General features: G+C 46.8%; 2 protein-coding genes across 3 annotated transcripts in view; one reads left to right on the top strand and one right to left on the bottom strand.

Annotated features, from left to right (window-relative positions):
• The first annotated feature begins 2484 nt into the window (after positions 1–2484).
• Positions 2485–2877, top strand: LOC137484420 (corticoliberin-like). Its single transcript, XM_068208292.1, has one exon. It carries the CDS (start codon positions 2485–2487, stop codon positions 2875–2877), a length of 393 nt encoding a protein of 130 aa, XP_068064393.1.
• A 1789-nt stretch (positions 2878–4666) lies between these two features.
• The window catches only part of DNAJC5 (DnaJ heat shock protein family (Hsp40) member C5), a 31231-nt gene continuing 12589 nt past the window's right edge, over positions 4667–23308 (bottom strand). Inside the window, exons 2-6 of one of the 2 annotated variants that reach the window (XM_068207843.1) lie at positions 20782–20848; positions 15839–15979; positions 13419–13632; positions 12198–12369; positions 4667–11494 (exon numbers count right to left, since the gene is read on the bottom strand). In XM_068207843.1, the coding sequence (XP_068063944.1) occupies positions 11391–11494; positions 12198–12369; positions 13419–13632; positions 15839–15945 (597 nt within the window). In that variant the 5' untranslated portion in view covers positions 15946–15979; positions 20782–20848 and the 3' untranslated portion in view covers positions 4667–11390. Of the gene's footprint in view, positions 11495–12197; positions 12370–13418; positions 13633–15838; positions 15980–20780; positions 20849–23308 lie in introns of both variants that reach the window. The other variant, XM_068207842.1, reaches the window with a different exon arrangement.

The raw sequence follows: 23308 nt of genomic DNA, 5'->3' as shown, positions 1-23308 counted from the left end.
ATAAACTCTCTAAAACGTTACCAGCCACAGTGCAGGCCATGGGGGCAGAGCAGGAGCAGAAATCTCTGCCCAGAGCCACGGATTCACTCTTCTGAGACAAGGTGGCCCCCAAAGCCCCCTGAGTGATGCTCTGGGCACCAGCCCCTCCTGCTGCATCTCTCCCTGCCACAGCCCCTGGCCCCTCCAACTGCTGCTTCTGCAGAGCAGCCCCAGGAGATGGGGTAGAAAGAGTTTTTCAGAGACAGCCCAGCCCCACATGCAGGGGAGGAGCCAAAATTGCTGAGCTGGACGCCCTGGACGCATCAAGTCCTAGCACGACTTCAAGAAGATTTAAAACCATGCTGGGAGCCCCCATGAGCAGCCAGGCAGCACAGGGGAGGCTGCTCCATTCCCCGTGCAGGGATCCAGTCACTGCTGGAGCTGGTTTCATCTCCCCATGGGATTTTGGGGTCTCATTTGCCCTGAGCCCCGAGCAGGTGTGGGGATGCCCTGGGAGCTGCAGGCAGCGCTCCTGGCAGGGCTCCAGGCTCAGCACTGGTATCAGGGTAGGGGACAGCACGGGGTCAGGCATGGGGAATAGGGAGAAAAGCAGCCTCAGGTGAAGCACTGGAAATGAGAGAGGATCTCGATGATTCAGCGAAGAAAAAGACTTTAAAAGCTCACAAAGCCAGCAGAAGGCCGCTGCTCCCCCTTCCTGTCCACCCAGCGCTTGCTCTGCTGCTGCTGGGAGTTATTCTGCAGCTGGGGGGAGTTGGGCCCTCCCAGCTTGCCACCCCCACAGACCTCTGGAGCCCTTTCCAGTAACCCTCAGAACTCTGCAGAGCCCTTGTTTTTCATGTGGTTCTTGCCATGGAGGAGGATGGGAGGGGTTCTTGCCATTCATCCAAGTTCTACCTAATGTGGGCTGGTTTGCTTTTTCCCCTTCTCTTAAGTTTGTTCCTCAAGAGGGAATTTTAATTTTAGAGACAGCAGTGCTTCTGCAAGGTGAAGGAAGTAATTGCTGAGCTCTGAGGGGCAGGCAATGGAGGCTCCAGCAGGGAGGCACTGAAAGGCAAATGAGTCCCTCGCCCGTGGATCCCGGGATGCACCCCCAGGGGTGTGTCTGTGCTAGGATCAGGCCGGGAGAAGAACACGCCTTAGTGCTGTGTCAAATTGTGATCCAGAAGCGCATTTTGCTTCTGCAGTGAAGTTTTCATCTGTGTGATAGCAGCAGAGGGATCACTGGGAGGAGCCGGGAAGCAGCCGGGTTCACCAAACAGCTGCCGAAGGAGCCATCGGGAAAACTTTCCCTGCGACTTGAAACGCTGCAGAGCTCGGGGCCGAGCCCGCACACACGTGTGTGCCCGGCGTGCCCCTCTGCCAGGGGCACAGCTGGCCCCGAGAGATTCGGGGGGCTCCATGGGGGTGCCCAAGAACACCATCCGAGCCAGGTGCCAGGAACACCATCCGAGCAATGTGGCGGTGTGGGGCTTGGCTGGCGGGTCCTGCTGCACCCCCAGGCACCCCGTCCCACACAGAGGGTCTGTCGCGCACACTCATGAACTCACACTCACCTCACACCCACCCCCCAGCTCCCCTTCACCTCTCCAACCCCCAAGCCCACAACACACCGAGAAACGCCTCCCAAAACATTTGTGCCCGCTTGCACACACACCCCTGCACGCCCCACACACCCCCACAGCCCCCGAAACACTCCCCCTCCCTCGCCCCACGTACCCCCGGACTCACATGCTCACGAACCCCCTGTGTCCCCCTCCCAGACTCTCCCCCCTCCCATGTTCCCCCAGACTGTCACCCCCACGTGGCCCCCAGCCCGTCCCCTCCCAGCCCGTGTCCCCCCGGCTCTCCCCCCGTTCAGCACCGCGGACAGATCCCGGCCCCGCTCCATCACGTGGCTCCCCCGCCCCTATATAGCGCGGGGCGCGGAGCGGCGCGTCCTGCGGGAGGAGCGGAGCCAGCGGAGCGCCGGAGAGCGGTGAGACGCGCACGGGCACCGGGACGGCCACCGCCACCCCCGGGAGCCCCGGCACAAGGAGGGGGATCCCGAGCGCGGGGGCGTCTGGTCCCGGGGAGAGGAAGGTCCTATGCCGGGTGAGGGGGGGAGAAGTTGTCCCCTCGCGGGGGGTCCCGGGTCCTGGAGGGTCCCGGGTCCTGGAGGCTCCCGTCCCGGCTGCCGAGGGTGTCTCCTGCGCGGGGGAAGTCCCATCCCGGGAGAAGGAGTGTCGCGTCCGCGGGTGGGGAATCCCAGCCCGCGGGGTTCCATCCCCAGAAGGGTCCTGTCCGAGGGACGGGGGGTGGGATTCCCATCGGCGCGGGGTGGGGGTCTCGTCCCGGAGGGCTTAATCCCCAGGGAATTTCATCCCTGGGGAGGGGGTCCCCAACGGGGTAAAACCCCTTGAGTGACCCCTGACCGCAGCAGGGGGGTGTGGGGGTCCGGGGTTGGGGGGGCTGCTCTTACAGGCTTCTGGCCCCGAAGTGGCTGCGATGCGGGTCAGGATGATTTCAGCTGCCTCCGTCCTCGTCCTGCTCTTCCTGCCTTCGGAGACCTGCTCCCCGCTGCAGTGGCCCCGGGGTCCGTCCCGCAGGCTGACCCTGGCCCCACAACTCACCTGGGAGCCCTGGATGGGAGGCCCGAGATCCCCGGTCCCCGCCACCGATTCCCTGCCCCAAAGACTGTGCCTGTTCCACGGGGCAGAGCTCGCCCCGGCCCCCCGAGCCCGGCGGGCGCTGCAAACCGGCAAGAGGCGAGACGGAAAACCCAACTCGTTGGATCTCACCTTCCACCTCCTGCGCGAGTTCCTGGAAATGTCCCGGGAGGAGAGACTGGCGCAGAAGGCGCTCAGCAATAAGCTCTTGCTGCAGAGTATAGGGAAATGAGGGAGGGTCGTTGGAGGCGGGGGAATGAAGGAGACCGACCCCGTAACAAGACACCACGGCAGAGCGGAGAACGGGGGGGATGCTGTGGGCTGGAGCCGTGCCCAGGGAGTCCCCACCTTGCCCGGCAGTGTTCTGTCACTGCGTCCCGCGTGTCACTGTTGTGCATTAAAGTCACAGTCGTACCTGCCCTGCTGCTGTGCTCTTATGCTTCCCCACTGTCATAAACCTGTGGACCCGAACCAGGTCGCCCCAAAAACACCAGAGTAATCCCAGATGCTTCCTTGGGTGAAAAAAACATCTGCATAAAGAGCTCTGAATGATGCAGGTAGTGCCACCCCGGCTGGAAGCTGCACCCTGTGACCCAACCAGGGCTTCTCCAGCACCCCTGCGAATGGCTCCAAAAGCTGCTGCTTCCCAACTTTGCAGCAAGTCTGCACCTTTCTGTGTCACAGCTGGGGATTTGGGACAAGGTTTAGTGACACTTGAGCTTGGCGGTTCTTGGAGGAAGATGAGCATCTGTGTAAAACATTGGCAGCAAGAGCATTGAGGGGGGCCCCCCCAAGCTGTGTCCTCTGTGGCATGGAGCCCCACCCCAGCTCAAACCCCCTCCTGCAATCACAGCCCTGAGCTTGGAGCAGCCCTTCCCACCCTAAGCTGTGCACAGTCCACTGCCAGGCTTGATGGGGCTGAACTGAGTTTGGGGAGGCTCCCAGGCACTGACAGTTGTGGTGGAAGGAAGAAAATTGCACCAGGTTCCTGCACTCTGCAGACCAGGGAAGGGGTCAATATCCTTCCCCCAGGCCAGCTCAGCCATTCCAGCCTTTGGTGATTGACTGGGGCTGGACAGAACCTCTTGCACCCTGGAGACATCAGAGAGGGGACAGTGAGGGAGCAAAGACTTGTGGGGTTGGAACAGAAATCACGATAAAGATCAGACCATGCCAAGACAGGAGTGCAGGGAAGTGGTGAGGAGCACGTGCCAGATTTGAGCAGCTTGGTCTCAGCTTTGAACCCAACCTGGCCTGACCCTGCACCCCACTCCTGCCTCTCCGGAGGGGCTGCTTGGCTCCAGCAGCTTTTGCTGTTGTCAGAGCAACATGGGCCACGGGCAGGGACACCTCCCTTTAGATCAGGTTGTTTAAAGCCCGTCCAACCTGACAACCCCAAGTTAAAACACAATTTTATGCTCACCTCCACCAAATGCAGAACTCACCTTCCCAAAATGAACAATGCCAGGGTCAGAACAGCCACTGGTGGCACCTGCAGCAGGGACAGCCTCACAGTCACCACAGGCTTGGGGGCAGAACAGATTTGTGCTGCCTTAGTCCCCACCCTGGCTTGGATCAGCTCCTTCAGCACATCTACTCATCTTTGTTCTCTCCACCAGCAACACCAGGAGCAAACCCAGAGTCAATAACCTGAGTTTCTCCAGAAAAGGGTATTTTTACTGCAGAGACAGCCCCTGTTGCCTCCCTCAGCCCTGCATACAATTCCCACCCCACCAACAACTCTAACCTGCATTTACACCCCAAATGCCTGCCAGGGTCCAGCATCACATAAAGATCTTTGGACTTTCAGGCTCAAAACCAGCCCAGACCCCACAGTGGATGCAGGAGGGGTACAGGGGAGTGGCTACAGTTCCTGCCCCAGGGACCCTGCACCCACTGCCCATCCCAGGGATGGATGACCTTTCCCACCTCCCACTTCCCAGGCAGCCCCACCCTGTCCCACAGTCCCGCCCTCCTGTGCCGGAGTTCCAGAGTGCAAATAAAGAAAGAAAAATCCGATGGGCATTTCTGCATTGAAAACATTTATTTTACAACAGTGGTTTCTGATAACTTAGCAATCTTTATTTTAGTTTATATTCGGACATACAAGACACAAATTACCATGCTAAAACAGAAAATAATTCCTTCTGCCGTCGCTGCGGGTATGTACAGGAGCTCAGTAGTATCGAGTGTTACAATCCACGAAGTTCAGACAGCCACGTCTACTTACAGACAACTCAAAGTATGGTCCTTTAGTAACATAACAAAATAGATATATGTCTATATTATAATTGCTTCTCAGATGCATTTATACTTTGATTGTGGTGGGTTTGGTTTGGGGTTTTTTTTACTATTTTTTTTCTTTTTTAAAGATGGGCTCTCTCTATCCCCCACCCCCGCCCAAGTTGAAGTGCAGTGCAAATGCAGGCGCGTCTCTCCCGGCATCCTCAGCTCCCTCTGGCTCAAAAAGGGGCCAGGAAACCAAACCCCACAAGGAATTACACAGTTCAGGGCCTTGCTCACATGCAAAATGAACATAAACCTCCTGGGATGTCAGCAGTGACACCAACCGACCCATCCACACCCCACCCCAGCGAGGCAGGCAACGGTGGGATGAGGGAAGAAGGAATGACAGCGATCAGCTCAGCATCCAGCATGGAAACAGCGTGTTTGGAATTGGCAGACTTGGAGTTCATCAACCGTCATGGTCACAAACAGAACTGCAGTGGTGCCAGCAGTACAAATCTCCCCAGTATTCCCCCATTTCTGCTGCGAAGCAGGAACCCCTGGTGTGCTGCATGTCAGGAACAGCCCCTGGCAGGAACAGCCTGAGGAGGAGGAGGGCGGTGGTGACTCTGTCCTGCATGCCTAGAGGGGACGTGGTGGGACTCACATGTGCATCAGCCACAACCGTTGTGCCTTCACATGGATCACTGCCAGCTTCAGGTGTAGGAATTTCAGAACTCCAAGTCCTTATGGAACCAACCTGCAAGAGGAGGGACAGCACCTGGCCGTGCAAACCCCATGCTGCTCCTGTGGGAACTCCCCGAGCAGGGTGTAGGGAGCAGGAGATGCTTCTCCTGCTCCTAGGACCCATTTATTTATACAACAGGCTCCTTCACCATGTCCTCACCAGTCCCTCAACCCCACAGGTCGGGTTTGGGTTTTCCTGCAGCTGAGAGCAAAGAAGCACATTTGTGGCCACACAAAACTCACACCTTCCCCCTGTCTGGCTGAGTTCAGAGCACTACTTGGAGCCAAATCTCCTGTTTTTACCACCAAAGAAAAACCCAAGGTGCACACCTGTTGTATAAATATATACATATGTGCATATATACATACATACACACACGTGATGCTGCAGCCCACACCCTCAGCTCGGGGTGGACCTTGCTCTGTGAGCTCACCCAGCCCCGCTCCGGGGAGTCCAGTGTGGTAAAAACTAGGGAAAAAACCCAAATCCGTGTGTTCTATCACAGCTTCAGTGATGAGCACATTAACCACATCTGAACACCCCACGTGCCAGCTGCACAAGTTCAGTCACTCCAGAGCTGCCTCTGTGCCCTCTGCCAGCTCTCCCTTCTCTCGTCCTAAGGAAAGCTGGAGCAGGCAGAGCTCTGTTCCAGCCAGAGGAGCTGGGACAAGGGACAGCTCATGGAATTCAAGTAGATTGTTAAATTTTTGGAATGGTTTGACAATTAACCGCTCACAGACTGCAAGAGAACACCCACAGGGCTGGGAGAGGGAGCAGAGAAGACAACGGCACTCGGGAATGAACAGCCAGTTTATATAAGAGCTTCCTCTATACATATACATACATATATATATATATAACCACCAGAAATTCCCAGCATCTATCCTTTTAACACCAAAATGAACTGTGCATGTAACGTTGGCATAATGAAAGTTCGTCTTCCAGATTTCTGGCATTTGGCTTGTGCAAACATCAGACAGCCAGCTTCCCTCCCGTGGCTTCTCCTCATAAAGGAAGTGTCTTCTTGGAAGAGCACAGGAATTGCAGTCTTGCTGAGTCCCAGACAGTCCCAGAAAGCCTCCAAAGGCAGCTTGTGGAGGGGACCATGGATCTTGCGGGAGCTGAGCACTGACAAATTTCCTGCCACCTGGTGAGCTACTGGCTACAATTCTTTCGAGAGATTTTAAGCAGCTGTTGGTGCAATGAGTTACTACAAACTAGATGATCTCCACTAGAATACAGAGAAGCAGCACCAAATGCTGAAGCACATGAAGTTTATATTGACCTGACACTACAAACTATTACTGGGGGGTTACGGTTCAGTGCTCCAAGATTAATGCATTTCAACACCATTCGGAATTACTGACACGAGGTGGGGGCTGCAAACTGCCCTGACCACCCTGCAAGAGTGACCTGTTAAACACGATGCCAAGATAGAGGTGCACTGGGTACAAAAAACCTGCAGCATAAATTTCCTAAATTATCCAGAACTTGGCAAAAAGATCAAAGGGCACCAGAGGAAGGGCACAAAGTAGTTGAGAGAAGCAGGTGCCTCTCTCAAGGAGTGTGCATGGTACAAATGCTTTGGAACAGCTCCTCAGAGTGCACAGGTGTCCCCCCCACACCACTAAACTGCCTCACAGATGGGACAGGAATAGTTTTTCTGTCAGGCTCCTGCCCTGGTTACACCTGTGTGAGGTGTTTACAGGCTGACAGGAAAGGGTTTGGAGAGCTGCACTCCCCTGACCACAGCCCTGCTGCAGGACTGGGTGTTTCTATGCCATGCCCAAGCCCTCCTCCTCAGTTCTGCCCCTCCAAACCTCCAAGAGGATCCCACTTTAAGAACACTAGGAGTGCTAATATCTAAAGCAGTTTTAAAAGACTAAAAATCTAAAAAGAAGACTAAAAATGGAACATGGCTCTAAAACACCACTGCATGGGACCAGCAAAAACCAACACCCTATGGGATGCCACCGAGGTCTTACATAAATTTATATACAGATAAATATTTAAGAATTTCCTACAAATATCACTAACAAAATGAGACTGGCATTTAAGGGGTGCAATGCCCCTTCAGTACAGTGCGTTTAGGATGTTCCCATCCCTAGGGAGGATGGGCAGGACAGATCCAGCACCTCCTTTTCCAGCAGCTCCATGTGCCAGGAGGGACAGCCGGCACCTGAATGCTCTCAGCAGCAGCTTTCCCTCCTCACCTAAGCTAGGAACAGCTCTCCATGCAGCACAGGGATAAATCACTATCCTGAACACCAAACTCTCCAGATGGGATTCACCCCAATGGAGCTACAAGTGCTGAGGAAATCAGTGCTGGAGAGGTTGGAGGAGCTGGATGGAGGCGGCCAAACAACTGGAATGGAGGACTCAGGCAACTTGTACAAATGATACAACTTTAAAGAAACAAACAAATAAATAAAATTCAAGCTCAAGTTTTAATTCTGGCAACACGCTGGACACAGATGGACAATGGTCAGGTTTGATTTTGGAGGGAAACATTCTGCACTAAGCCAGGTCAGGCTGCAGCACTGGGATGCTGCAACTCCCCTCGCCCAAGCTCAGAAATCTTGTCTGAGCTTCTCTGTCTAATTTTAAACCATTATTCCCAATAGAACTTTGCATTTACTAGGATTCTACTTGGCCAATAGGAAGTGCAAGTCGTGTTAGAGCCCAGGGTACTCTTGCACCTTCCCTCCAAGAGGGGAAAAGTGGGTATTAATGTATTTATGTGCCATGACACGGTTTTGGCTTTAAAGAAGGAATGTTTAAATCACTTCCTTACATAGTTCAAGAACTTCACTAATACACAACGATCCTAAACTCAGAGATTAGGCAGTAACATGGGCAAACTTGAAACAGCTTCAGAAAACATGAATATTCCTCTAGAATTATGTTTTCCCATCATTCCCTGTAACTGAGATCTCAGAACAGTTTCCCTTGGAGCATCTAACATAACTCTGGCATGTAACAGACTAATTTCCTGTTCACACACCACCCACAGACAAACTAACAGGAAAGCAGTCTCTCTCCAAACTCATCCCTTGTTAAGCAAAGATCTAAAACTGCAAACTTATCCTGGATGTCATCTTTCCCCACAGATAACTCTTCTGCCTCTGGCCCTCATGTGCTGCCCACACTTCAGTTCCCTTGTCAGGAGCCTGCAGTGACTTCAGGTGTGTCACACCTCCCTGGAGCCACAACTTCCCACCAGCCTCTCTACTTCTGTGGAAACAGCCCAGAGAGGCTAAGAAATAAGAGTATTATTCCAAACTAACAGTGACAACCAGCCCCCAGCACTGGGGGCAAAGCTGCTCTGCAGCAGAGCAACACCCAACAACCATCTCTGTGTTATCCACTGAGATGAGCACAGGGACAGGGAATGGAACAGCTCCCAGGGAAGAGCCCCTCCCTCATTCACTGGCTTGCCCTGCTCAGCCACACTTATTTACAAAGCCAAAAAACCTCAGTGCCTTTTTTTTTCTTTTAACCAAGAACACAATTTGTGAATACAGGCAATTTTAACCAGTGAATGTGGAGAGGACAAAGCCTGCACATGCCCCACCATATTCCAGAGTGCAATTCTACACCAAGACCAGGCTTCAGGCAAAATCTGCAGGGATAGACAAAGTCATACTGGGTTTAAGCCTAAAAATGGCTTTTTTTTCCAAGGGGTCAAAGAAAGACATTAACTAAATAAGGACCTCAAGCCAAATCATACACAAACGTCCTCAAAGTCATCCAAGTCAGGAAAAATTAAAAGTACCTTGCACTAAACCGCCACATTTCAGGTCTGTAAGGACTATGGGCAAAGAAGAAATTACTTAAGGAGTGTGCTGCTGAAATTGAGCCATTAATTAAAAGGAACAGCTTTTTTGGGGAATTTTGGGGGCTGGATATGGTACTAAAATCATGCTGATCTGCAGCAAGCTCCCATGCAGGCAAATATGTGCTTGTACCAACAGCCACAGCAAAGTCTGGGTGTGCAAACACTCCTCACTGAGCACTGAGACCATGGGGAGAACATGTTCTCCTACCCAGCACGTCTAACATGGTTTCATGGCAGATTTCACGTTGCTCATGCAAAGACAGCAGGAAAATATATTCAGAATAGTTCTCTGGGTCCCTGCCCTTTCCTGGCAGTCTTTGTGCAGACCAATGGGTCTTTACCCTCCTTCAAAGCACCACCTGGAGCTGGTGAGGGAGCAGCAGACACGGGGGGATGGTGCCAACAGCCCCTCCACAGAAAGAGGGGAAAACAGATCAGGGGATGGGGGTACAAGGGGCAGTGGAGGCATTGTGATATAAAACCGTAACGATTAAAATTAACGAGGCCATAATTACCCACTGAAAGTGCCAAGTGTGGATTCTCTGGAGCTGTTCTAGATCTGACTCTGGATCACCTAAACAGGACTATTGACAACAAAACACACCAGTAATTCAGCAGCTGCCTAAAATGCCTTTTTCAGTTAAACCTCAGTAAACCACAGCTTCTAGAACAGAATTCGGACTTGATTTGGTTTCAAAATAGTACAGGAAACCTTTCAGTGGTTTCCATATAGTTGTTCCAAAGAAAAGAGAAACACTGGTGTAAACAAATCTAAATGCAAGACAATGTGCAAATTATACAATATAAACACAAAGAAAGGTGGTTTGTTCTTTAAAACCCATTTAAGTACTCCATAAAGATGTTCATTAAATTAAAGGGTTAGTGTATTATAAAAGCTTTAAAAAAAGACATGTAATACCCCATTTGCCTATTAAAGTCTCAAATTATTAGAACAAATTTTTAAATATCAATTGTTTTTAAACATTTCTACTGTTGCCTACTGTCTGCATTTTACCATTTGCTCAGTGAGAGCCAGTTAACCAGTTTCACTTTAAGATTCTCATGCATTCAGAAACAAAGCTGCACTATTTGGTCTTTAGCATTACAGGAAAACAACTGAACTCAAATCAAAACAGAATTGTGCCTGGAGTTAAAATCCCACTGCCACCACCACAGGAGCCCATTCCCACTTGGTGTTGGTTCCATTGTCACTGGAGATCGCCTCATACACAACGAGCTGTTCAATTTGCTGTTCAAAGATTGGCAACTCTCCCTTTTTATTTTTCAAGGTAGATTTATTTAAGCTGAAAACCAGCATTAGAGAGGACTCCAGCTCTGCAGGACTGGCATTTTTTGGTTCTTGGCTTTGTAAACTTGCTTAGATAATAACACAGGAATAGAAGGAGGAATGAAAGAATCGGTTTGTTGCACTCAAATGAAAATCCTCAACTTCTAAAGGTCTTTGACAGCTCAGCTGTACAGAAGAGCAGTGGCTTCTGTGACACTTTTTAAATCTCATTTTTAGGCCAGTACTGCTGCTTAAAATGCAGAATGTCTCCATCGCACTGATATTGTGACAACTCAATACGTTACACCACAGACATTTAACATAACTCCATACATGCTATAAAAAAACAAAAAACAAAACAAAATAGGAGAAAAAAAAAAAAAAGAAAGGAAACAAATAAGACCGTAGCTAAACTGCTTTAAATACTGCATGCTACAGCACTTCACGTATCGTCGAGATACGACACTGAAAGGTGACAAAAGGCTGAAGGGATTACAAAATATTTTCGGCAGGTTGGAAAGCTGCCCTCTTACTGTGGCAGAATTATTCCCCCTCCCCGTTCTCTACTTCTAATGTTCATGATTCTAGTGTTGAGTTGGCCATGTATTTTTTTTTAATCCATTCTAATGACAGTGTTTCCTTAACTTAATTAAATCCATCAGTGTGGTAGCTGGGGTGAGAGTCAGCTGTGAGCTGGGTTGTCTCTGTGGCTGATGCTGGCTGTATCACAATAGGTGCGTCTGAGGCCTCTGAAAATGAAGACAAAAGGCTTAGCACACCAAGGAACAAGCACAACACTGTATGTTTTGATAAGCACATCTCCCTACAACCCTCTGATAACACCATTTTACACTCCTTTAGGAGCATGATATTCATTCCCTGATTTTCAGTGTGCACACAACAGCGTTCACCTCAGCTCTACATGTGGAATGCTTATTATAATTTTCTTTTTCCTGTAAAAGCAGCTGATCCTCACCCACCATTCAGCAGTGCCCATTAAAAATGTCATCAGAGCATACACAAAGGTCTACAATATTTTAAATTATTGGTTTAATCCTGCAGAAATAGCTTCACAAACAGTATTAGAGCTATAAGGGTAGCAGTGCCACTTCCTCTACACCTGACACAATTAAAGCTGCCTTGACACCCCCAGCCTTTGGGTACAAGGGCCCCTTTCTGCAATCCCACATGGCTGGTCCATATGTTACCCCAGGATGTGGAAGGAACATAATGATGGTCATTGACTGCCCTGAAGCTGATCCCAGCTAGGTTCAGTGAAGACCCTCCAGATGTTTTTAGCAACTTTACCTCTGGTGCCAGCAGAGTCTCATGGCACAAACATTCCCGGCTCATCATCCATACCCTGGGACCTGATTTCTCCTCAACCAGCTCACTGAGCACTCCAGAAGGGACTGATGTTCATTCTAGAGAGCTCACAGCATTTTCACCTACCCCTTTCATCTGACTGCAACTGTGCCTCCAAGTCCTCTGGAGAGACGTAGAATTCCTGCTCTTCGCCTTCGGGAGGTTTGGGTTTACACTTCCCACAGCAACAATTACAGCAGCAGCACAGACAGCAGCAGCAGTAGCAGGCTGTGATGAGCCCACAGAACACAAACAAGGCCTGCAGAGGACAGAAAATACAGAAATAGTCATAACCTGTGTCTACTGTGCCATGAACCACAGAGTTTGTGAGACTTGGATACAGAATCAAAGAGCAAAACCACACCAGTCCAGAGACAGAACTTAGTAGCTACAGCTTTGTACTTTATCACTGAGAAATACTTCAAATTATGTGCAAAAGTGGCTATGGCTCTCCACATTCACTGAGGTGAATACTGCCAGCCTGGTTTGCGTGAGTAATTTCTACAATTTAAGTTAAGTGGACTATTTTGCTGCATCTGGAAGAAGGTACAGGTCTAATAAGCACATCTGTACTAAAATCTAGAGGTACAACAGTTCAGGACAAGCTGTAACTTGCATAAATAACCCTGGAAAATACTGAGCTGTACCAGCTGATGCACAGGCCATGATGTACCTACAGCAGGGACTTGGAGCAGCCCAAGGCTGTGGGCATGGCTGAGGATTGATGCTCCCAGCATGTGAGCACGGCAGCTCCACACAAGCCAGGTCTGCCAGGTGCTTATCACAGTGACAATGGGCTAAATTAAAGTCTTCCTATAGGTCACCGTGCAATTATTTGAAAAAAAAAAAATTTTACAGACAGCAAACCAGCATGGTGATATAATTCTTGTCTTCCTTAGGGGATCAACAGATGGAAGCAATGCTGGCAAAGGGTAGAAAAATGGACCCATGCAATGAAATGTAAGGAGATTTTCTGTGAGCCCAAGTTCACAGTCAGGACTCAATTCTGCAAAAATATTGACCAGATATTATCAGAGAATACCCCCCAAATTCTTATCTCTTCTAAATCCACCAGAAGAGTCCAAGCTTCAATTAGTAACCCAGGTCTTGCTTATTAGACCTGTATCACTGGAAGTTCCTTGAAAAACACTCCTGAACTCAAGATCACAACTCGGTAAGAGAACGTTAATTAACCCGGTGCCCGAAATTCAGCAATTTTCAAAGGTAAAACCAAGAGGAGTTATCAAATGGAGCTCTCTAAGAGTTTCCAGTACCAACCCAGATTAACTCCTGTGCCCTTTTATTTACCTTTGCCCACCAGCTGGACAGCACGAAGTATGTGTTCACATTTTCTTCACCAAACTGCTCTGCTACATAGAGCCCCAGAGACCCATACTTATCGTAAATGTTTCGCTTTGTGGCATCGGTCAATATTGCGTGGGCATTATTGATCTCTTTAAATTTTTCTGCTGCCTCTGGATTATCAGGGTTTTTATCAGGATGGTATTTCAATGCCAGTTTCCTGCAGAAAGAAGAAAGAGAATGAAACCTGGGGTTTGGGTTCCTTTTTTTTTTTTTTCCCTAATTCCGTAGCCTGCCACTCAAGGGAGACTTTTAAGTTGCATCTGTTTTCCTTCGCCTGGGATTCGACTTCTCTGATGATTCTTCCTTAGATGATAATAAAAGCCTACAGCAGTGTCTTGCTTAGTTTACAGGATTGACTTCAGACTGTAGGATTTGACCCTCGGAAATCCAATGGAAAAAAATACGAGACATTGAATAAAAATAGGTTTGGGTTTTCTTTATCCTCAGCTCCAGCAATTTCCACCAGTAAGTTTTGCTCCTGCTACAGCAAAGACACACCACAAGTTTAAGGTATAGCACCAAAGAGTAAATAAAAGCAAGTTGCCACAGCTGCTTGAAGAGTGTCTGAACTGCTGCTTCTGCAGTGTCTGAACACAAAAATAGAACACACGATCACTTGTGGTTAATTCACCAATTCCTGTGCAGGAACAAAGTACTTTTCAGTTCAAGCTTTGCTAGAATAGAAAACACTTCTGAGTTTCGAGACATCAGGAAATCACAACCTACCTCCCCTAATCAGGCCAGATCTCTTATAAATAACAAAAAAACCAGATAAAGCATTGATAAATGTGCTAGTTCTCACATGGCCCAGGCTATTTACAGACATCAGTAGAAATAACTGGCTAAACACCTCCTTACAAAGAGAAAATACGTGCTCCCAAGTAGAAAAATGACACGGAGCCACATGCTGGCAGCTCTCCTCCACCACAAAAGGTACTTGTCCTCCTACAGAAAATGACCACAAAGTCACGTATATGAAAAAGACAGGAGGAGTCTGCAGACAATTACATGTCAGCTTTGCAGTGGGGAAATGTTTAGACAAACATTAAACAAAGACGTGTGCAAGCACTTGGATGTGCCTGCAAGTATCTAACAGCATTTAAAAACCAGCCCGAGTGTGCCCTTGGGACACCTCACTGTGCATGATGCTGCTCCAGTAAATCATGTCCACAGCTGCCACTTGTGCCCCAACCTCAGTGAGGACTGAAATAATCACAGGGAAGTTTTATGAACCTGGAAAGGGCTCAGTCAGGCTGCGATAATTAAATATTTTTATTTCCCATTTCCTACACGTACACAAACCCCACAGCCCCCAGGCCAGCAAAGGATGTTCAGACTGAACATGATAAAGAAGCAGAAGAGGAAACAAGATCAGCTGAAGGTTCAGGTAAGTGTGAACCAGCTACATTTCACCCCAGGATCTCATGGGGTTGTTCCTCCAAAGGAAAAACTTCACAGTATTTTCCCCAGGACAGTAAAATTATTTTCCAGTTTATTGAAGATAAACTATTCAAACTCCCACTTAAAGCTTTTAGGAAGATAAAGCTAGTTTTTGAAAATCTGTGGACCTGGGTTATTTGTAGAGTTCACCACGTAGTTGCCATCATGTAACTTTGGAAAGGAAAAATCTTTGGTGTTAAAGACTAAAGGAAAACAATTTTGACAATGAGTATCCTCCTGGAAAGATGATGCTGACCCCTAGTGTAATCCAAACACATTGCCACTGGTCACAGCAGCAACTGCCTTTAAGCAGATTTCTTGGAAAGGAAGATGTTACAAGACTCTTTTTTGTAGTTTTTATTTGGTTAGTATGAAGCCATTTCATGTGTCTAACTCTTAAGGAAAGGGATACAGAAAAAAATAATCTTTTAAACTAATAACTCCACAAAAAACAAGAACTTTTGAACAGAATTCCAGGAAAATGTATTCATTCATGCTCTGTTTTCATCCTTATTTGTATCTTTAATCTCCATCTCCCTGTGCCAGAAGTGGAAATGATGGACAGCAGGGCAGTTCTGCACACCTGTGGTACCCCTAAGACAGATACAAGGCTACATAACAGGACGGGTTTAACTCTGATCACAGTATTAAAATTCTGCTCAAACTTAGGCAAGGACCTTTCAGAATGAACTGTGCATTTGAGAATTTAACTTACTAGACATAAGATGGAAAAATTTAAAGCCTAGACATGTTTTCACACCCCGTTTTGCAAGGAGCAACAATGTCTTCACCTGTTTTCCCCACATATTTTTCATGCAAAAGGTCTAAATAAACCAACCGAGGCTTCTACATAAATAGACTGAATAGACACTGAATTAAAGCCATTTGTGCTACTGGGACAGGCATAAAACTCGAAGTTTTACCTGTAAGACTTTTTGATATCATCTGAAGTGGCATTTTTGTCCAGCCCCAGCACGTGGTACAAGGACTCCCCAGAGGTAGAGAGCGAGCGTTGCCTCTGGTCTGCCATCTTGAGCTAACCTGAGGAGAGAACTGGCCCCTGCAAAAAAAATAAAGATTAAGAAATGCTTAAGCAAATGAAAAAACAGACCTCTTGAAGCAAATCGTCCTCAAAAACATAGTCTACATGTCAAGATTGAGCTTTTATAGAATGTGCTTTGAAAAGGTTCTTTACACGCGTGGAAAGTAAAAAGTTCTAAAATTCAGTGAAAACAACTATTACATTGTTGGCACAACAGCCACCCTGAATCCCCACTGTATAGACTCAACTCTTCTTTCCAAACACCCCAAATCAAGAGCTGAGGTGCAGCTGTATCTATGTACTGCATAACACATCTCTCAAGTCACTTCATCTCCTTTCTTAGTCTTAATATTAAGATAATTTATTTCTGAAAATACCTATAAAAATCAACATGGCAACAGAGAAATTGCTGTTGAGGCTGCCTTTTTGCACCACACTAGCACAGGAGTAACTGACTTTATTTGTATTTTATGTTTCAGAAATTACATTAAAAAAACAAAAAAAACCAAAAAAACAACCTTCTCCACAACTCCCAAATCACCAGCACCAGGTCAAACAGAATCCTTAGACAAATCCAGCATGACCAAGCCTGTGCATTCCACAAGGAAAGAGGGAACGTCTGCCCAGAGAGGAGATCCCCCTCCCTCATAATTTAAAGTTGTGGATCCAACATTTAACATGCATTCCAGTTAAAATCATGCTACTTGAACATGGATTAACCTCCTGCTCCACATCCAAATGCGAGAGACCCCAGAGGTGTCCCCTGTGCCATGCCAGGACCAGATCTGGTTCTGCCCTCTCCCATCCCGAGGAGATCAGCTTTGCTGTTCTTTAGCTGCAGAACTGCAGCCAGGATGAGCAGCCAAGAAAAGACTATTGGCTATTTTTGGATTATGTCATTACAATTAGCCCACACTAGATTATGCAGCCTTTGAAAAAGATATTTAAAGCAGCAGACTTTTCTAATTTAACCCTATGTCTTATACAACAAATTAATAACCTCAGCTTTCACAAGGCTGGCAGAAAGCAACGCCCTCAGCCCTCACCCCCTGCACTGCCTGGGTGGAGCTGAGACCACACCTCTGCTTCTCCCAACACATGGGAATTGTCACACCCACACAAGGGGGACCAAGTGATAAGGATGTGGACAGACACATCACCACTGTCTTGTTCAGCTCAGACCCTGCTGCTGACTCTCTGCCTCACCTGGCCTCTCTGACTTCACATCCATTTAACACTGCTCGCCAGGTCCAGTTGTTTTAACTGGAATACAAACGCTCATCTAATCGCCTTCAAGAAGCCTTTGGCAAGTCTAGCCAGTTTAATTTAAAGCTTCTATAGGAGGCTATAAATTATTACTATTAATAATAATTTGTCTAAACTCTAATTCTCTGGCTAAAAATTCTAACTACACCCCAAATCTGGAAGGTGAATGTGTGGGTAGAAAATACTTTCTTTTCAAGGACACTGTTCAGCACCAAAAGCTTTCTGTATGGGAGGAAAATTACTGAGTGCTGCAAGACACAACACAAACAACTCACTTATTTGGGCATAATCTGATTCAGGGAAAGGAAAACCATATTTCAGGAAAGAAACCCTCCATGCAGGCACACAGCAGACACCACCCTCTGGGCCAGCCTTTCCCAAAGGCAGCCTCCCAGCCCCCTCTGCCCCAGAGCTGAGGTCAAAGACTGATGATCTGACGTGCCTCTGATAATCTACCTAATCACAGCAGCCTGCTCCTGCTGCTTCCCAGGCTCCCTGCTCAGCTCCTCCTGCTCTGTGCCCATCATCACTTCCTCCCACCCTCCCAGGAACCTCCCTGCAGCTCCAGCACACCAGTCCCTGCCAGCAGCTCCCTGCCAAGGAGTGTCTGTCACTACTACTGCTCTTGGACAGGGACCTGAGAAGTCAGGAGAGGGGAAAAAAAACCATCCCGAATGTAATTTTACATGTTGATTTAGCCCTTCTGAAGAAGATACTGCTTCAAACAGGAGTTCCCAGGTCATTATGGACATTTTTGCTAAAAGCTGCAGCTCTATTTAAGCATAACAAGCTTCCTGTATCATCAATCCAATGTAGCCTTGGTGACAGATGCTGCAGATCACAGCCATACACCATGTTCTGCTTAACAAAATCTGCACTGTTCAATTAGGGCCAATTTATTTAATAAAAATGAATTCAGTTTGACCCAGGCAGTCAGTCTGCAGGCACAGGGACACAATTCCACACTGCTGCATCCTGAATTGCTTCCATCTGAACAGTGCTGGGGATCCACAGCTTGCTCTAATGGGATGTTAACATTTATTTCTCCAAACTGGTATGAAATGGACACATTGGCCTTGGCAGAAGAGTGGAGGGCAAGGCAGTGATGGGAATTAATCTGGGAAGCTTTTTACTTAAGGGAACAGAGGAGTACTATCACTAGGAATGCAACCTTTGGCTTTTTAAATATGAAACAGACAGTAAAGGTGCAAGTTATTTAAGTTCCAAGTTTTCCTAAACTCAGGTATCATTTCTGCTGTTTTCACACGTGGCTCTAATTCACAATCCTGAAAGCTGCCCTGTATTTTTAAAAACTGTTGTGCTCAGCTGCAACAAGCCATCTGCTCCCCTTTCTAACCAAGCAGGATGCCCTGAAGAGGTTTCTCTGGGAAGGCTCTGGAGAAAGGTAATCTCCTGGATTAACCAGCAGAGTGTTTAACCATCTGAGTACTACAGCATCCTGCCTCAGTCAGCTCTACCACAACAGGCAACTGCTTTCAGCACCACCTCGCTGAAAAGACTCAGATTAAACCTGGCAGGTTATTTATGGAAGTCAGCCTTAATGTTCTAAATACATCCATGGAAAATTGAACCTTAGAAACACTAATTTGCTTTTCAGCTTCCCTAAAGAACCCCATCAAGTTTCATGAAACTGGTGACACCTTAGTTTCTGCCAGGTCTGCTGACCCTTTTGGAAGTTGTATTTAACTCATTAAAATGGCAAAGTGTTATTACAGCCAAGGGGAAAAAAATCAATAGCTCTCTGCCAGTTTAGGGAATTAAATACTCACAGAACATCCCAAATAATGTCTGCAGTGAAAAGGGTGACAGCAGATCTGGTGGCCAGAAGCAGAGAAGGAGGAATTAAACTCCATCTGATCCGCTGCAAGATGCTGCAAAGAATTTCAGTGGAAACTGGCAGCGAGGGGGACACATTTTTCCAAGAAAACATGCTGGGCTGTGTGGCAGAACGGAGGGTGGAGGAACTGACACTGCTCACGACGACAGCAGGTGCTTGGGACAACACTGAACCACCACTGCTGGATCTAGGAAGAGCTACCTTGAAATAAAAGGGCTGGAAGGCTCATGCCATGGACAACACCCACAATATGTGGGTGTCATTAGCCTCTGGAAGAAGAGTAACAGCGGTTCTTACCATCTCCCTCCAGGGCTGAAGCACTGAGTATTTATTCCAGAACAAACCTCTGGAAACTGTAACACTCATCTCCCCCTGTGTAACTCACACAGGCACTGCTGTCCCTTGAATTTCCTTGCTGGAGGAAAGGCTGCTCCAGGAAGGAGTTGTGGCTGTTCAGCTCCACTGATCAAAATCAAAAGGGGCACAGGACACCAAACAAGGTTAGCTTTAAAGATCTCCAGCTGAAGCTGGAGCAATCTCCAGAATTCTAATTTTCTCAATGCCTGTATGCTCATCAGTTTAAGTTCCTAAAAATTAAATAAAATAATGAAATCACTTCCTGAATGGACATGCCAACACACAGACCTGTACACAGGTGCTGTCCACAGCATTACAGTGAACTGTCTACACACTGGGTGGGGAATCTGGTTGGAAACAGCTGTTCCAGAAAGTGAAATCCCACTGTAAAGAGAAAATCCACCTCCTGCTGACACAGTGCATGATACCCACTGGACACAGGATAATGGGAGGTTATTAACCTTAATGGGTATTGTTTGCAAATATCCATTGGGTTGGGTTAAAACCAGCACACAACATCCTCCCAGTCTTCCAAAATATCACCAGTTACACAGAGAACAGAGGAATCCCCAAAAGGGAAAGTAAGAACCAGAAGGAATGACAGACAGACTCAGAGAAGTGCTGGGAGTGCTGGACAGGAGGAGGCTGCTGCTGTCCCAGCTCAGCCCAACCCTGCACATGTCTGTACCACAAACTATCAGGAATGCTGTCAAGCCCTCTACAATTACACTTTTAAGAGCATATTAAAAGATTATTAAATGGTCCAGCTTGGAAATTATGTTTTGCCAGCTCTTACAAAAATAGTGTCTAATTGATACTTTATTATACGACTTTAGGAAGCACTTGAGTATTTTAGGAAAGATTTGGATTCCACAAAGAATTGCTGCTAAGTGGTAAAATATAATGCTGGTTAAAGCTAAGATTCCAGCTTTGTAAAGAATTCCAGTGCAGAAAATTAACTACAGGTGTTAATCTAAAATTGAATTATTCTATCCCAACCAGTATTTATCAGTAAAAGTCTAAATAAAAACACCAAGCCTGAAAGCACTTCAGTAAATATTGATTTATCACAGAAAGGAAAAAGCACCACTGGCCTCCACATCCTGTCCATCTGTCTCAGAGTCACTTAGAGTTGTCCTGACAATCTGGTATTTTTCAAGGGAGGAAAAAAAAATTTAAAGGGGAGACAAGAGAAGCATACACAAGATTGTGTTAACACAAAAATAGGAAGTGTTTTAGCCTTGGCTTCCTGAGGTAGTAAGAGATTTTTGTAGGAAACTGTTCCCTCAGCAATATTTTGCATTTAAATGAGATACAAGAAATAAAAAAATCCAGAACTCACCTGGTGTCTATTTTGAATATTCTAAGGTAAGTGATAGCAATCTTCACACACTTCTAAAACTGATTCTCCTAAAAACAAAAAGAAAGCAAATTAGTTGTTCACCAATTCTGAAGTTGAGGATTAATTGATAAATTATCATCACATTACTGGACAGTAAAAACACAGAAGTGTTTTACAAATATTTGTACCACAAGTACAAAATAAGTCCCCACAACATAAATACTTGTCTTTAGAATTGGTAAACTGTCAAAATAAATGACAAATATTTAAAAACATGGAGTCAAGGCCTCAATGGTTTGAACCAGAGCGTCAGTCTCTTTTCCCCAACTTTATCATGGGAAAGACGCACACCTAGCCAGCTGCATGGAAACTCTAATAACCATTATCTGTTTAAGACTTTGGACTTTTTCAACTTAGGCCTTTGCGAATATATGTACTGAGAACACCAGAGCATGTTTTTCAAGTCTTGGTAATCTGTTGTGCTGTTAGTGAGAGACTGTAAAGCAGCTTAGCCAACACAGCAGACCCCAAGCTCCGGCACCGGAGCAGCAGGCACAGCCTGCTCTGGGGAGCAGCACCAGCTCCTCTTGCAAGGACAGATTTCCATCAAGAAAACCACAGTGTCATCCAATTTGGATTCCCTCATCCTGAAGAAGATGAAAAGCAGTCTCATTTGGTGTACAAGGAGGGAGAGAACCTGAGATGACCCAGCAGCACGCACTTTGTCTTTCAGCAGTCAAGGCTCCAGATCAGCCATCCCATGGAAATAACAGAGCAAAGTGCAGCCTAGGAAATGCTACATGGTGCTACAGAAAAAAATCAGGGAAACTCACTGCAACAGATTAAAATACCTTTCTGATTAAGCAGGTCCAGGACACATCTAACCCACATTACCAATCACAAAGTCATTTATGCATTAGATGACTGAACAATAAAATTCATGAGCGGAACTTCAGAGCAGCTTTTACCTGGCAAATCATCACTTTATTGTCATACAAATCCTTTTAACAGCTTTCAGAGAACAAGCTCGGAATGCACTTGAGAAATAAACTCCTCGCTGAATTAATAATTAGGCCTTTCATGGGCTGGAAGGTTCCAGCATGGCAAACAGAGATGTTGGGAATACACCCAGGCAGCTGTTGGCATTGCTGCCCACAGCAGTTGCTTGGTGCCATCTGTAAGAAGCTGCTTGATCCAGCAACACATCCCTAAGTGGGTATGAATGAGCCAACCAACAACTCAATAATCAGCTTATTGTTAATGGATCTGTTTAGTTCCTTTGATAGAAACCAGCAAAGGACTTTTCCTGAATAATGATAGGCAGAGAGTTAAACTTTCCTACTCAGAGCCTGTGCAATACTAGAGGGTGGACCCCAAGGAAAAATGTCCTATTCTGTGAAGCTCTAGAAGCTCCCAGGTTCTCTGCCCACAGCTTTCTTCATTAAAAATAATCCACAACAAGAACATTATTTAAGAATTTATAGAAAGCTGCAGATTGTTAATGGTGTTGGCAACCAGAATTATGGCTCCCTACCCAGATGAAGACCACCTCTAACTGTGTCACTCATTCTGTTTCAGACAGCGAGCCCAGATCCAAGTATGCTCACAGTCAAACTACGTTCAATTTATGGAAATAATATTAATAGAACAGGGAAAAAAAGCAAGATCCAAATATAATTGGGAGACAAATGTACTTTGAAAAAATCAGCTATCCTGCTAAGGTCAGAACTGGGCATATAATGATGTAAATATCATACTATGATGTGTGGATAAAAGGTTCAAATATAAGATCCTGGCCCAGGCCTCATCAAAACTCCATCAGCAGAAAAGTTAGTATTTTTTACAGCACTTATATATATAATAACCAGCCATGAAGATACTCCAAATACACAGTCAAGTGTTGTCTTAATCTGGATGCAAGCAGCAACATTTCCTTCAGTCTCACAGCTATGCCAATACCAAGTTTCATTAAGAGCAGGCAGCCTGATTTACAGCTGAAAATAACCAAACAAGACAAAAATAAATTCCCAAGGAAACTGCTTCTTGTAAAAATCAAAGTACATGAGAAACCCATGCCAGGCACTTCGCAGCCTCCCTTCCCCAGTGCATCCTCCCTGGCAACACTGAGCCAGCCCAGCACCTCCCAGGGGTTCACTCCCGCAGCTTCTGTTGCAACTGGCAATTCCAATTTAGTGACTCAGGAATGTTTTGATCTCCCCATCCAATCTCATTATTCAGCAGGCCAGATCCACTGACCCAGAGCTCTACATAATACCCTTCTTGTAATTACTCGTAAATATCTCCCCTCCTTATTACATGATATTCACAATCCAAACAAAAGCAGAGAAGAGGAAAGGACAGATGCTGGAAAAGGAACAGAAGTGCTCAAAATCCACATCAGTGCATGATACCAGGTTCAAGAACACACACGAGAAAGGAGGAAGTCTGGGGAGAGGAATATATAACTGCTGAAGAAATGAATATGAAAATTAGAAGAAAAAAGATTAGGGAATGATGAAGATAAAAAC

Source organism: Anomalospiza imberbis, chromosome 17, assembly GCF_031753505.1.
Source record: "Anomalospiza imberbis isolate Cuckoo-Finch-1a 21T00152 chromosome 17, ASM3175350v1, whole genome shotgun sequence".
NCBI classification, from domain to species: domain Eukaryota; kingdom Metazoa; phylum Chordata; class Aves; order Passeriformes; family Viduidae; genus Anomalospiza; species Anomalospiza imberbis.
The sequence above is the reverse complement of the archived record's forward strand: the minus strand, read 5'-3'. Positions and strand labels throughout refer to the sequence as shown.